This window comes from Monodelphis domestica, chromosome 2 (genome assembly GCF_027887165.1).
Source record: "Monodelphis domestica isolate mMonDom1 chromosome 2, mMonDom1.pri, whole genome shotgun sequence".
NCBI lineage: Eukaryota > Metazoa > Chordata > Mammalia > Didelphimorphia > Didelphidae > Monodelphis > Monodelphis domestica.
Window position 1 is genome coordinate 343159880 of NC_077228.1, and position 12300 is coordinate 343172179.

The 12300-nt window shown below is 33.9% G+C and overlaps 1 protein-coding gene and 1 non-coding gene across 2 annotated transcripts in view; one reads left to right on the forward strand and one right to left on the reverse strand.

The window, feature by feature from the left end:
- ZNF292 (zinc finger protein 292) overlaps positions 1-12300 on the forward strand; it is a 98081-nt gene that overhangs the window by 72718 nt on the left and 13063 nt on the right. The window contains exons 7-8 of the mRNA XM_003340470.4: positions 6904-7040; positions 10244-10385. Coding sequence (XP_003340518.4) covers positions 6904-7040; positions 10244-10385 — 279 coding nt within the window. The remainder of the gene's footprint in view (positions 1-6903; positions 7041-10243; positions 10386-12300) is intronic.
- LOC100025224 (uncharacterized) overlaps positions 7035-12300 on the reverse strand; it is a 54822-nt gene continuing 49556 nt past the window's right edge. The window contains exons 5-6 of the transcript XR_001628375.2: positions 10997-11093; positions 7035-7488 (exon numbers count right to left, since the gene is read on the reverse strand). This is a non-coding gene — a transcript (uncharacterized LOC100025224). The remainder of the gene's footprint in view (positions 7489-10996; positions 11094-12300) is intronic.

Consider the following 12300-nt stretch of genomic DNA (forward strand, 5'->3'; position numbering starts at 1 on the left):
TGAGTAGGGTGGAGATTGGAATAATTAAATTTTGATCTATGTTGCAGCCCTTTCCATTGTTCAGCAAAAGGTTTCTGTCCTAAAGTAATCTTAAGAAGGGAGGAGGAGGAACCTCCCTTGCCAATGGGGTTCACATTCCAATGGTGAAATTTCCAACATTCACAAGTCTAAGAAATTTTGAGGTTTACAGAACCAAGAAGACCTGGTTTAAATTCTGCCTTTTCAGTTTTCTTGGCTGATTCATCATCCTTATCACGTCCTCTCCTTAAGTGTTTCCCCAAGATTTTGTCCTTTGCTTCCTTCTCTTAGTAACCTCATCAGCTTTCACAGCCCATAGCCATTAGAGTCCTGTAGCACAAATACTGCCTATTGGACATTCCAAGTGGAATGTCCTTAAAATCTCTAAAGTCGTTATGTCCAAAACCGTATTATTTTTCTCCTAAATCTCTTCCCCTCTTACAATTTCTCTTGTTTCTATTGAAGGCCCAACCATCCTTCACAGCCTTAGGTTTGTAATCATGTCATTATCCAGGACTCTTTACTCTTACTTGCCTCACATAATCTAATTATTTGCCAAACTTTGTCATTTCTACCTTCACAATCTTTCTCATACTGACTGCTTCTTTCCATTCCCAGAGATAGCAGGCCCACATTCATACTACTTGCCTTGCTAATTGCAACAGCATCCTTATTGGTACCTTTATAACACGTCCAGCTTAAACATCTAACTGAACATGTGACTGATTTCTCCACTTAGTGATCTTCAATGGCTTCTTTTTGTTTCTAGGATAAAATATAAATTCTTCCATTTAACTTTTACCTCATAACTTTATCCCCAACCTAGTTTTCCAGTCTCACTGGACATTACTCCTTACTGCTGCATTCTATCCACCTCAAACTGGCTTTTTCTCTATTCTGCATTCATGACACTCCATTTCTATGCCACATCCTATCCCACATACCTGGAATGTACTCTCCACTTAACTGTGCCTTGGAGAGTCCCCCTTTTCCTTTCAAGATGAAGCTGAGGAACTATCTTCTAATAGTGTGTTCACCTTGTTTTTAATTACTTTATAGAGAATTTGTTTTTCTATTATATATTAACATATGGTTTTTGTCTCTTCATTAAAATGTAAGCTTTTTGGCAATAAGGATTATTCCAATTTTGTCTCTATCCCTGGTGCCTTGTAGGCAATTGAGTAAATACTTACTAAATGTCTACTACAAACACTAGACTATATCACAGTCACTGCTGGTTGATTGATTCTCTGATCCTGGTTAAATCACTTAACTTCTTAGTGTCACATGCAACACTCTAAGGCTAATTTGCAGGAATGATGACTACTTGCATTGCTAGAAAGGGCTTCCTGCACCTAAGTTCTCTGTACCATTGAAATCACAGGTTCAATTTCTTCTAAAAAGACCTAGAATAATTTGAGTACTTCCACTTTCACCAAATTCTACACTTTCATTTGTTGTTTATATCGGTTTTTTTATACATCTCCAAGTTCCTAAATAAGCATTTTTTCTCTCTCATTTATTGAAATGAATTCCTATCTAATAATTTCCTTTATGAAAATTAATTGCAAACCTTTTTGAGGAGACAACTCTTAAAAATTCATTGCCAGGGGAAAGCTGGTGGCTTAGTGGATTGAGAGCCAGGCCTAGAGATGGGAGGTCTTGGGTTCAAATCTGGCCCCAGACACTTCCTAGCTGTGTGACCCTGGGCAAGTCACTTGACCCCCATTGCCTAGCCCTTACTACTCTTCTGCCTTGGAGCCAACACACAGTATTGACTCCAAGATGGAAGGTACGGGTTTAAAAAATATATTTCATTGCTAGTGCTGTTTATCTTTAGTAGACATTATAATTGTAAACTATTATTGTCTTAAGATAAGATGTCTGAGAAGAGAAAGGGTAACTCTACCTTTGAATCCATTGTTCTCTGACTTCTTACCATTCCTTCCCTTCTGATTTTCAGTCCAGAGTAACTTCTGCTTTACACCTTCTTTGCTTCTTTTCCTAACTCTTGGAATGCATTATCCAAACATGCTTATTTCTCCTCATATCTCACAAATATTTCATTAAACCCCATCACCTTATGAATATATGACAGTAATCCTCTTTGTGTACTAGTAGAAATCAAGTTAACTAGGTCCACAACCTGCATGAAAATCCTTTTACCTCTGCTATATCAACTCCAACAACTTTACTAGAGTTTCTCTTCTTTCACACTCTCAATTTTACTTCCTCTCCCATCACTTTCAACAGATTGTATCATCTCCTGCTTTGCTAAGGAAATGAAGACTGTGATAGGAACTTCTTCCACTCCCTTCCTCTAAATGTCTCGGTGTTTTCAACTAGTCTCCCCTTTGCTGTAGTCTCAGAGGAGAAGGTGGCTATCCTCTTTTTTTTTTTTCATTGAGCCTGTTCTCGTCCTTCTCTTCCTTTACTTTGGTCCACTGTTAGTTCAATCTTCATTCTCTCCTTTTGTATTAACTCCTTCTTGTTACTATTCAAAAACAGGTTGTTTTTGTCTCCCACCATATCTTTTCTAGATCACCACCACTACCTCAACTCTCCTTTTACCCATTTTCTTTTGCTCTTGGACTGCTCGAAAGAATAGTTTTTACTTTTACCATCATATTTGGTTCATTTACAAGCTCCCCATTCTTTTAAAGTCTGACTTCTCTCCTCCCCCGCTAAACTAAAACAACTCTTTTTAAGGTTGTAACTTTTGATCTCTAAATCTTGTGGTTTTTTCTTCAGCTTTTATTCTCCTAAAGGTCTGGAGCTTTTGATACTATTCACTGTACTCTAATTGTTTTCTTTGTCTGTTTGCTCTTTCTCTTTCTCCTGTGCTGATTGTTTTAAATGAAGATATTCCCCAAATAGCTGTCCTTGACCCTCTTCTCTTTCTCTTCATTATTTCCTTAGTGATCTCTTTTCTTCCCATTTTTCAGTTGTCATTTTTATCCCTAGGATTCAAAAATTTGTGTCTCTACCTCTTACCTTTTCCTATAACAGCAATCCCATATTTCCAACTGTCTGGTGGATCTCTATAACCATCTTGGTAGACATTTTAAACTGAATATTTTGAAAACAGAGCTCAGTTATAGTCTTAAAAACTCCCTTCCCTCAGATTTCCCTGTTTCTTTCAAAATTACCAGCATCTTCCTAGTCATCCAAATTATTCTTCACCCTTATTCACACATCATTATCTCATACCAGGACTTTTACGGTAACCTTCTAGTTGACTTCCCTGCCTCAGGATTCTCCCTACTTCTTTATATCCATTCATCTGTCAAAGTTATCTTCCTAAATTGTGGGTCTGACCGTGTCCCTCTCCCTCCCCTTCTTTCTTCCTCCCCCCCCCCCCCCCCCCCCCGTCTATCTGTCTGTGTGTGTGTGTGTCTCTCTCTCTTTCTCTTTCTCTCTCTCTCTCTCTCTCTCTCTCTCTCTCTCTCTCTCTCTCTCTCTCTCTCTCTCTCTCTCTCTCTCTCTTTCTCTCTCTCTCTCTCATATATATCCATTGGATCTTTTTTACTTCGAGAATCTAATATAAAATCATCTATTTTGCTTTTAAAGCCTGCCATAAGTTGATACTTTCTTATCTTTCCAGTATTCTTATTCCTTATTCCCTTTATTCCTTGAGCAAAATCATATTTGGACTATATATTTTCAAAGACCATCCATCATGCCTAGAATTCTTCCTTTTCATCTACTTCCTGGCTTCTTTTGGCTTCCTTCAAGTCCCATCTAAAATCCTAACCTCTACAAATCTTTCCCATTCCTACTTAGTACCCTTTCTCTCAGATTATCTCCTATTTTTCTTGTACACATCTTGGTACAAAGTTGTGTGTATTTGTTTCCTCTTACTAGATTGTGATTTCATCAAGGTCAAGGACTGTTTTTGCCTTTCATAATATCCCCATAATTTAGGACAGTACAAAGAACCTAATAAAATCAATAAATGTTTGTTGACTGACTGACTGACATATCAGTAGCCACATCTTCTTGTGTCTACCTCAGTTATATCTCACACATCCATTATATGAATCCTTGCCTTTTTTCCACCTATACAGTCACCCTGATCCAGGCCTTCATCACCTCTTGCCCAGAGAATTATAATGGCTTCATAACAAATCTCCTTCATTCAAACCTCTCCCCACCCCAATTCATCTTTTGCCAACTTAATCTACCACAACTGCCAAATTAATCGTCCTAAATTGCAAATCTAGTCATCATTTTCCTTTGCTTGGTAAGCACTAATTGTTCCTTATTACCTCTAGAATCAGATATAAATTCAGCTTTCTGGAATTTAAACTACTTTACCACCTTTCTTTCCCTTTCTAGCCTTTTATACATTGCACTCTTTCAACCTAATCAAACCGATCTTCTTGCTCTTGCCAATATACTACATTCTATTTCTCATCTCTCTCCCTTTGTACTCATTGCTTCTCATGTCCAAAATGCCCTCCTTCTTCATTCCTTACCTCTTAGAGCCCCTAGTTTCCTTCAAGATTTAGATCAAGTATCTTATTCTATGTAAAACCTTTCATGAACTCATAAGTTGTTAGTATCCTCTATGACAAAATCACTTTGCATATGTTTGCACATAACATGTTTCTGGATAGAATTTAAGTTCTTTCAGGGTAGGGATTGTTTCATATCCCTAGTGCCTTAGACAGATAGCATGTATATAATAAAAGTTTGTTGAATTATTGCTGTGGATTTTTTTTCCTTTACCTAGAATATCCTCTTCCTTTTTGACTCGTGAATCCCTACCTTTTAAAGCCTAATTCAGATCCACTTATATCTAAACTTCCTTGAACAGATAGGTTTTCCAGCAAATTATCAAATTTGCTACATACCTTCTTAATGTGCTTATTACTCTGTTTTATTTTATACCCTAGCTAATGTTATTGTCTTAAGCTTCTTTTTTTTTTAATTTATTTTTTGTTATATTTTCATTTCTGAGCTGTTTCCTTTTCTTCTCCTATTCCCATTCCTTAGGCAAGGGTGTAAAACTGTACTATGTATATTTATTAGTTCTTTTTCTGGAGACAAATAACATCTTCATAAGTTCTTTGTAGTGGGTTTGAATATTCATAACTCAGACTAAGTTCACAGTAATTCTTCAAACAGTATTGCTGTTTCTATATACAATGTTCTCTTAGTTCTGCTTGTTTATTCATTATTTCATATCTTTCCATATTTTTCTACAAGTCATTATTTCTTACAGCACAGTAGTATTTCCTCACAATCATATATCACAACTTGTTTAGCCATTCCCCAGTTTATGGGCATCCCCTCAATTTCCATTTCTTTGCCACCACAAAGAGAGCTTCTATAAATATTTTAGAACATATAAGTTCTTTTCCTTTTTTCCCCTAATCACCTTGGGAAATAGACCTAATAGTGATATTGCTGAGTCAAAGGATGTACAGTTTTATAACTCTTTAGGAATAATTCCAGATTGCTCTTCAAAATGATTTATCCATTCCCAACTCCAACACTGTATTAGTTTCCCTATTTTTCCATATCTACTCCAACCTGTCATTTTTCCTCTCTATCATTTTAGCCAGTCTGATATATGTGAGATAGTATCTCAAAAGTTGTTTTAACTTGCTTTTCTCTAATCAATAATGATATAGAGCATTTTTCCAATACAATAGCTTTGATTTCTCATCCAATGTGCCATTTTTTCCACCTTCAAACCTAATGCAGTGCTTTGTACCAAATAGGCACTGATTAAATGTTTTTTTGAAGTGAATAAACAGCTGGAGATTCATAGCATATTACAATCCAGAGGTGAAAGAATAGAACACTATCATTCTTGTATTTGCTTTTTCCTTTCCACAAGTGGCAGAAGTAAAAGGAGCAAAAATATGGCTGACAATAAGAGGAACAGGATTTTAGGGGAACATTTATTTTAGAAGTCATAGGAAAACATGTTTTTCCACAGATCATTTCAATGACCACAAACCAAGTGGCATTATGTTGGAATTCTCTTATTGTCCATAGCAATACAGTTATTTATGTAGCTATATGTCTTTGATCATAATTCATAAACTTGTAACCAGCAGGATTATGCATTCTTAAAACTAGTTCTGAATAGTGGCCAGTGGGTGTAGTGCTATATATGTCCAGGTTTTAAAGGACTTACTGACAGAAGTTCTTTGCAGACCTTAAAAACTTACATAATTGTCAGCTGTCATCATGATGTTATCATTATTATTACTTAGATTTGAATGTACAATTAATTATCTGATCATGCTTTGTTAGCCCCCCAGAATATATGGTTTCTGAATATTGACTGATTTTAAGAATGGTGGAGGGAAGGAAAGATCTGTGAGGAACTGTCAGCAGAACCCCAGAAAAATTTCTTCATCACTCTTTGTTCTTTCACTAATAAGTAGACAACTTGTTAAAATATTTCTTCAGTTTTAGTAGCATACTTTACACATAACAAATGCTCAGGTACTTATTGACTTAAAATCCTTTGACATATATGGTTCAAAGAAAATGTTAATTTGCTATTAAATGTATGTTTCCTTTCAAATGATTACCTACTTAGACATCTTTGATGGACCTATTTTAATGATGATATGGGTATATAATTAGGTTATTATTTATTCATATATTGGTACTTTTTAAAGGGCTAAAAACAATCAATTTTCTTAAGTGTTCTTAATATTGGCCTCAAGATCAATATTAATTTGTTCAATGCCTACTTCCATTGAGAACCAATTTCTAATTAGGAGCATCTGAGTTAATGAGATCTTACTGTTAGATAATGCACAGTAAATTCATCACAGAAATTGTTTAATGGTAGATTAGGTCAATTAGATTATATCCAATTATAAACTGTATTATATTCGTATATGTTTTCTCCTTTAGATCTCAGCAGTTGATTGCAAAGATGCTCTAGAAATGATATGTAACTTAGAATCTGATGGAGATGAAAAAAGTGCTCTGGTTTTATGTACTGCATTTCTGTCCCGCCAGCTACAACAAGGAGACATGTATTGTGCCTGGTGAGTTAATTATGTTTTAAAGATTATCAGTAAAAACAGAATGGCAACAAGGATTTAGAAGATGCAACAAGGAGATGAACTGTTTGCTTTTAAAATTCTTTTAGATTTTTTCAAGACTGAAGACTTACAGACAATTATTACATACTTTTTTGACACTTGTTATTAAATACTTCATTTTAAAATTGGTTAAATTTTGTTTCATTTTGACAAATATTTATTACATGTCTGGTATTTTAAAATACTATATACAAGGATGCTGAGGCAAATACAAAGATTAAATAGGCCCTATTCTTGGTCTCACAGAGCTTCTGGTTTGCTGGAAAGGAATTTTCATTCAGAAGGGCACCCAGGATTATTGGTGTAATGGCCTCTTTCTCCTTCTACAAGTAGTCTTTATCTTTTCTTTTTATAGGCTGAACTTTCTCCAGCTTCTACTGGCTTTGGTGCTCTAGGGAAGATAAAATAAGTTAGAAGACATTTTTCTTCAAAGACTTTAAATCATAGACTATAATAAAATTTTCATAATATTTGTAAAGTAGATTTGAATGTATACAATGCAAATGGAAGGGGAAAGGTAATAATCAGACCATATCAAATATAGAAGATAATTAGGAAATAAGCTTCCCAGAGGGATGCATTTCGACCCAAATCTTTAAGGACTTAAAAGGAGATATGGTTTGACAGGATAGGAAATAATTTGGTCAGAAGAATGGATTATGCTAGGGTACTAAAAGGAAAATGGATAAACCCTGCCTAGAGCAGGTAAAAAGATTTGCTAATAGATAATATGGTGTTTAATTTGTAAAATACCTTAAAGCCAGATTTTCAATTTGATATCCAAAGAGATATACTTGTAGTTTTTTTGTATGGGAGAATTACATAATATAAGTGATGTTTGAAGGAAATGGTCTTAGGAATGCAAAATGAATTAAAGGATGGAGAAATTAGAGATGAAGGAATGAATAAGCTAGACAAATGGTAGAATGACTAAGGTAGAATTGTAGAATCTTAGAGTTGGAAAGGACATTAGAGATATAGTACAAACTCCCACCCAAAAGTAAATCTTTGAAGTTATAAGAATGTTATGGTGCCTGAGAGAAAGGAACAGATCAAAACAAAATGATGTGACAGCCTTGATATAATAGATTATAAAGGTTAGTGATATCAAACTCAAAAAGAATCAGGAGCCACTATTGATATAGAAAAATCCCTGCCAGCAGCCTATTGACTTTGTTTTAAAATGTAATCCTATGTATATTTTATTGTACTTTCATTTATTTTGTTAAATAATTCCCAATTACATTTTAATCTGTCTCTTGCCACTCTTGGGGGTGTTGAGAGCAGGATAGCATGCTTTACATCTCTACCTTGGGATATATAGGGTAGTAGGATTTGAAGAGAGTGGAGGAGGGAAAGGAGTCTTAAATTTCAAACAAGGGTGAAGAGAATGCAATTAATAATAATAGATAAATTAAGAAGTAAGCATGGTGTCTGGTTTTTAACTTAAGTTTAATACTTTCAGTTCTAGATAGCAAAGGACACCCAAATGCCGGCAGACAACAGAAAAATTGAATTGGGGAATTAAGAAGTCAGTACGAGAAGTGTAGATTTTACTTATGTGTTTGTGTTGTACCTATTAGTGGATCCCTAAGGGAATGAATTTAGAAGGAAATGAGCAGAGAATCTAGAACTGAACCTTGTGAAAATACCAACAAACAATATAGTTGTGGATACCCAGCAAAGAAATGGAGATGGGGATATAGACAGTTCATTGCAAAAATTAGCTCTGAAGTAGAGGCAGTTGCCACAGGTAGGAAGGAAAACAGCACTCAGAACCAAACCCCAACTCAGGTACTGTTCAAATTTTCTCCACTTTCTCTAAATAGGCCTGCCCTGTAGAGTCATTGGCATAGTAACTGTTCTCTATTACTGCCACTAGTCCTTAGCTGGCTTGTGAAGACCCTTGATTTTCCCAGATAGTCCTTACTTAGGCACAAACACAAGGTTTCCATTGCTTTTCTGAGTTTTCAAAGACAGCTTTACCAACAACTGAAGGGCAAAGAGTAAAATAAAGCAACTTAGTTGAATCAAAGTTATAGAACACAGAAATATTTTCCCTAATCTAGCCATAGCACACTTTCCAACCTTAGATCATTGCACCTATAAGAGAAGAATGGGACAATAATTAGAAATGTGAGAACCCTACTCTCAAAAGAATTAATTTGCTTCTGACAATTATAACTATTTCATTTGAAATTAATTTAAGTGAAGTCATAAGTGTACTTGAAACTGGCAGTAGAAACAATGAAGAAAAACGTTTGCTTGTTCACATGGTTCAATGGGGATATGATTGGGGATGCAGACTCTAAATGATCACCCTAGTGCAAATATTAATAATGTGGAAATAGGTCTTGATCAATGGTACATGTAAAACCCAATGAAATTGCTCATTAGCTATGGGAGGGGGGAAAGAGGAGGGGAGGGAAAGAACATGAAATACATAACCATAGGAAAATATTCTAAATTAATTAAATAAATAATTTTTTTTAAGATGAGCATTTCAATATGAAGAAAACATGATAGAGGTTTGCATAAGAAATTGTGAATTTGTGTATCATAGTTTTTTCATTAATAAAATATGTTCAATTTAATGAGAGCAATAAAAAGAAGTGTACTTAATTTCATTTTTTAACATACTTGATTTTTCTCATTTTATGGTAAATTTCTTTGTAAAACAATGCTTTTCTTTGAGTTCTAAATTATTACTGGTAGTTCTAATAAAGGCATAAATAATAATAATATCTCTAATGGATTAATTTATTTCTACTTTAAAATGTAGGCATTTTTTAAAATAACATGGCATTGATAATTAAAACCATTTTTATCATATTGCCAGTTCAAATACAGATTACTAATTATTACTGGGGGTTTTTTTAATCCAAGTGGCAAATGTTTCTTTGTAGAAGGCAGCAGTACCACTTTGCCTTAATTGAAGGAATTTTAAGGACATTAGGTTAATTGCTTAAGAATATGTCTTCTTTTAATATATAGGTTATTAAAATAATAACTTCACATAGAGAAAGTGAAAGATGAGACCCATTTTATGATTTCACAAACTGATTTAGCATGGTGCCCCATCTCCATTGCTACATTGTTGCATCAACTTGGTTTTGTTTTATTTTCTTTTTTAAACTTCCTTTTAGGGAGCTGACTCTCTTTTGGAGTAAATTGCAACAAAGAGTAGAACCATCTGTACAAGTGTATCTAGAGAGGTGTCGTCAACTTTCTTTGTTAACCAAGACAGTCTATCACATTTTCTTCCTGATTAAAGTTATCAATTCTGAGGTAAGAATAATCAAACTATCTTCAGGTTTTCATAAATCATATTTAATAGAAGACTTTTTTATTACTTTGTTATCTATTTTTCCTGTTAATACTTATTTGACACCTGAAAACTTGGATACAGAGGAGGAATACTACGGGTTAATCGCCCGTACTTTTAAAAAGAGGTTTATGTGAAAGCCACATTTTATAACTTTTCTCATGTCTTAGGCTTTTCCTAAATAAAACAGAAAGGGCAAGGAAGATTATGCTTGTTCTTTCATCTAAGAATATTCAAAATATAAATTTTCTAGCTAAAAATAAATAGTTTGAAATTAAGAACAAATAAAAGTGATATAATAAAAAAATTGTTTTCAAGATTACTCACAGTGCAGATTCTATAAAAAAACCAGCTTGTTATTTTATAGAACACTAGTCAAGTCAGAAATTCAATTGCTTTCCTTCTTTTCTTATAAATAAAAAGACTATCTTCTAGAAATATTAACATTGCATGGAAACAACCACTAGAATGCAACAAGATTGACTTTTCTAGATTTTATCTGTTGCTTGTAATTTATTTCAAAGGGGAAAAAAGAAAATCCATCACAGCACTCTCACCCCATTCAATACCTCACCTTTCCTTTCCTCCTTTCTCCCTTTTTCTTGTTCTTAAAATTCTTGTTAATCAGAAAAATGGATCTTCATTCTTCTACCCTGAGATCACCTGCCTTCCTTTTAAGGAATAAAAAGAGAGAGAAATTAATATTTCTTATTTCCTTTAAATTATTATTATACAAGGTATATCAAAAATCTTTGCTTGGGACATCCTGCATTATTCATTAACTTATTCCCAATTTTTACTTCATAAAGTTTGTAACATCATGATTTACAACACTTCTAGTTGAAATAAATTAATTTCTTAAACATTAACATGATGTTTTAATTTATAGTCCATTCCCAATTTACAAAATACCTGACTTTTAGGCAGCATGTATAATAAAAGGAGAGAAATAGATGAAGAACACTGACTTACCCACTCACAAATTATTTTACTTCCCTGGCCTACAGTTTCTTCACTCATAAAATAATTGTTGAGCTAAATGGCACAAAAGGTCCCATCTACTCTTATATTTTCTTAGTTATAATTTATAAATGATCCACAGAGAGAAATAGCTGTTATTCTGTTTGCTCCTTCATTTTCACATTTCCCTCTCCCTCCTTCCAGAAAAAATAAAAACAATTATAACTGGTGAAGTGAAGCCAATATAGTACTGCTATAAGATTATTAAATCTTACAAGTACCATGAAAGGTCAACAAAAAGAAAGAAAAGAGACAGGAGAATTAAATGATAACTAGAGAGATAAAATAGCTAAGAGAGAAGTGGTTTATTACTGTTTTGTTGTCATTTTTTATTTGAAACACAGGCGTGTTTTGTAACATCTTTAAGAGATAACTGTGTTGGATGGCTTTTGCACAAACAATGGGATGTTTAGCATTCTACAGACATACAGTTATGTCTTTATAACCATGAGATCAGTGGCAGGCCTCTGTATCCCAAGATAAATGAGTTGAAACCAGGTGATAGGCATATTAATGTTCACTTAGTAGAAAAATGGAATAGGTATACATATATGTGCCTACTATGTTCCAGGCACTGTGCTATGCACTTTACAGTTGTCTCATTGGGTTTTTGCTTTTTTAAATAATGGTTTCATAGTCTCAATTTTGTGGATCAAGGTAACATAAGCTACATTTCATGATCAGCATTTTAGTCTAGATAATGAAAGGAAAACTGAAATTAAAATCATAAAAGTAGCTATTGTGAAAGTTGATTTGAGTATGGATGATAATTTGTATTGATTTGTTTGCCCAACATTATATTAAGCACTTAATATAAACACTTTGATGCAATTTGTTTCAACACATTTTTATTAAAGA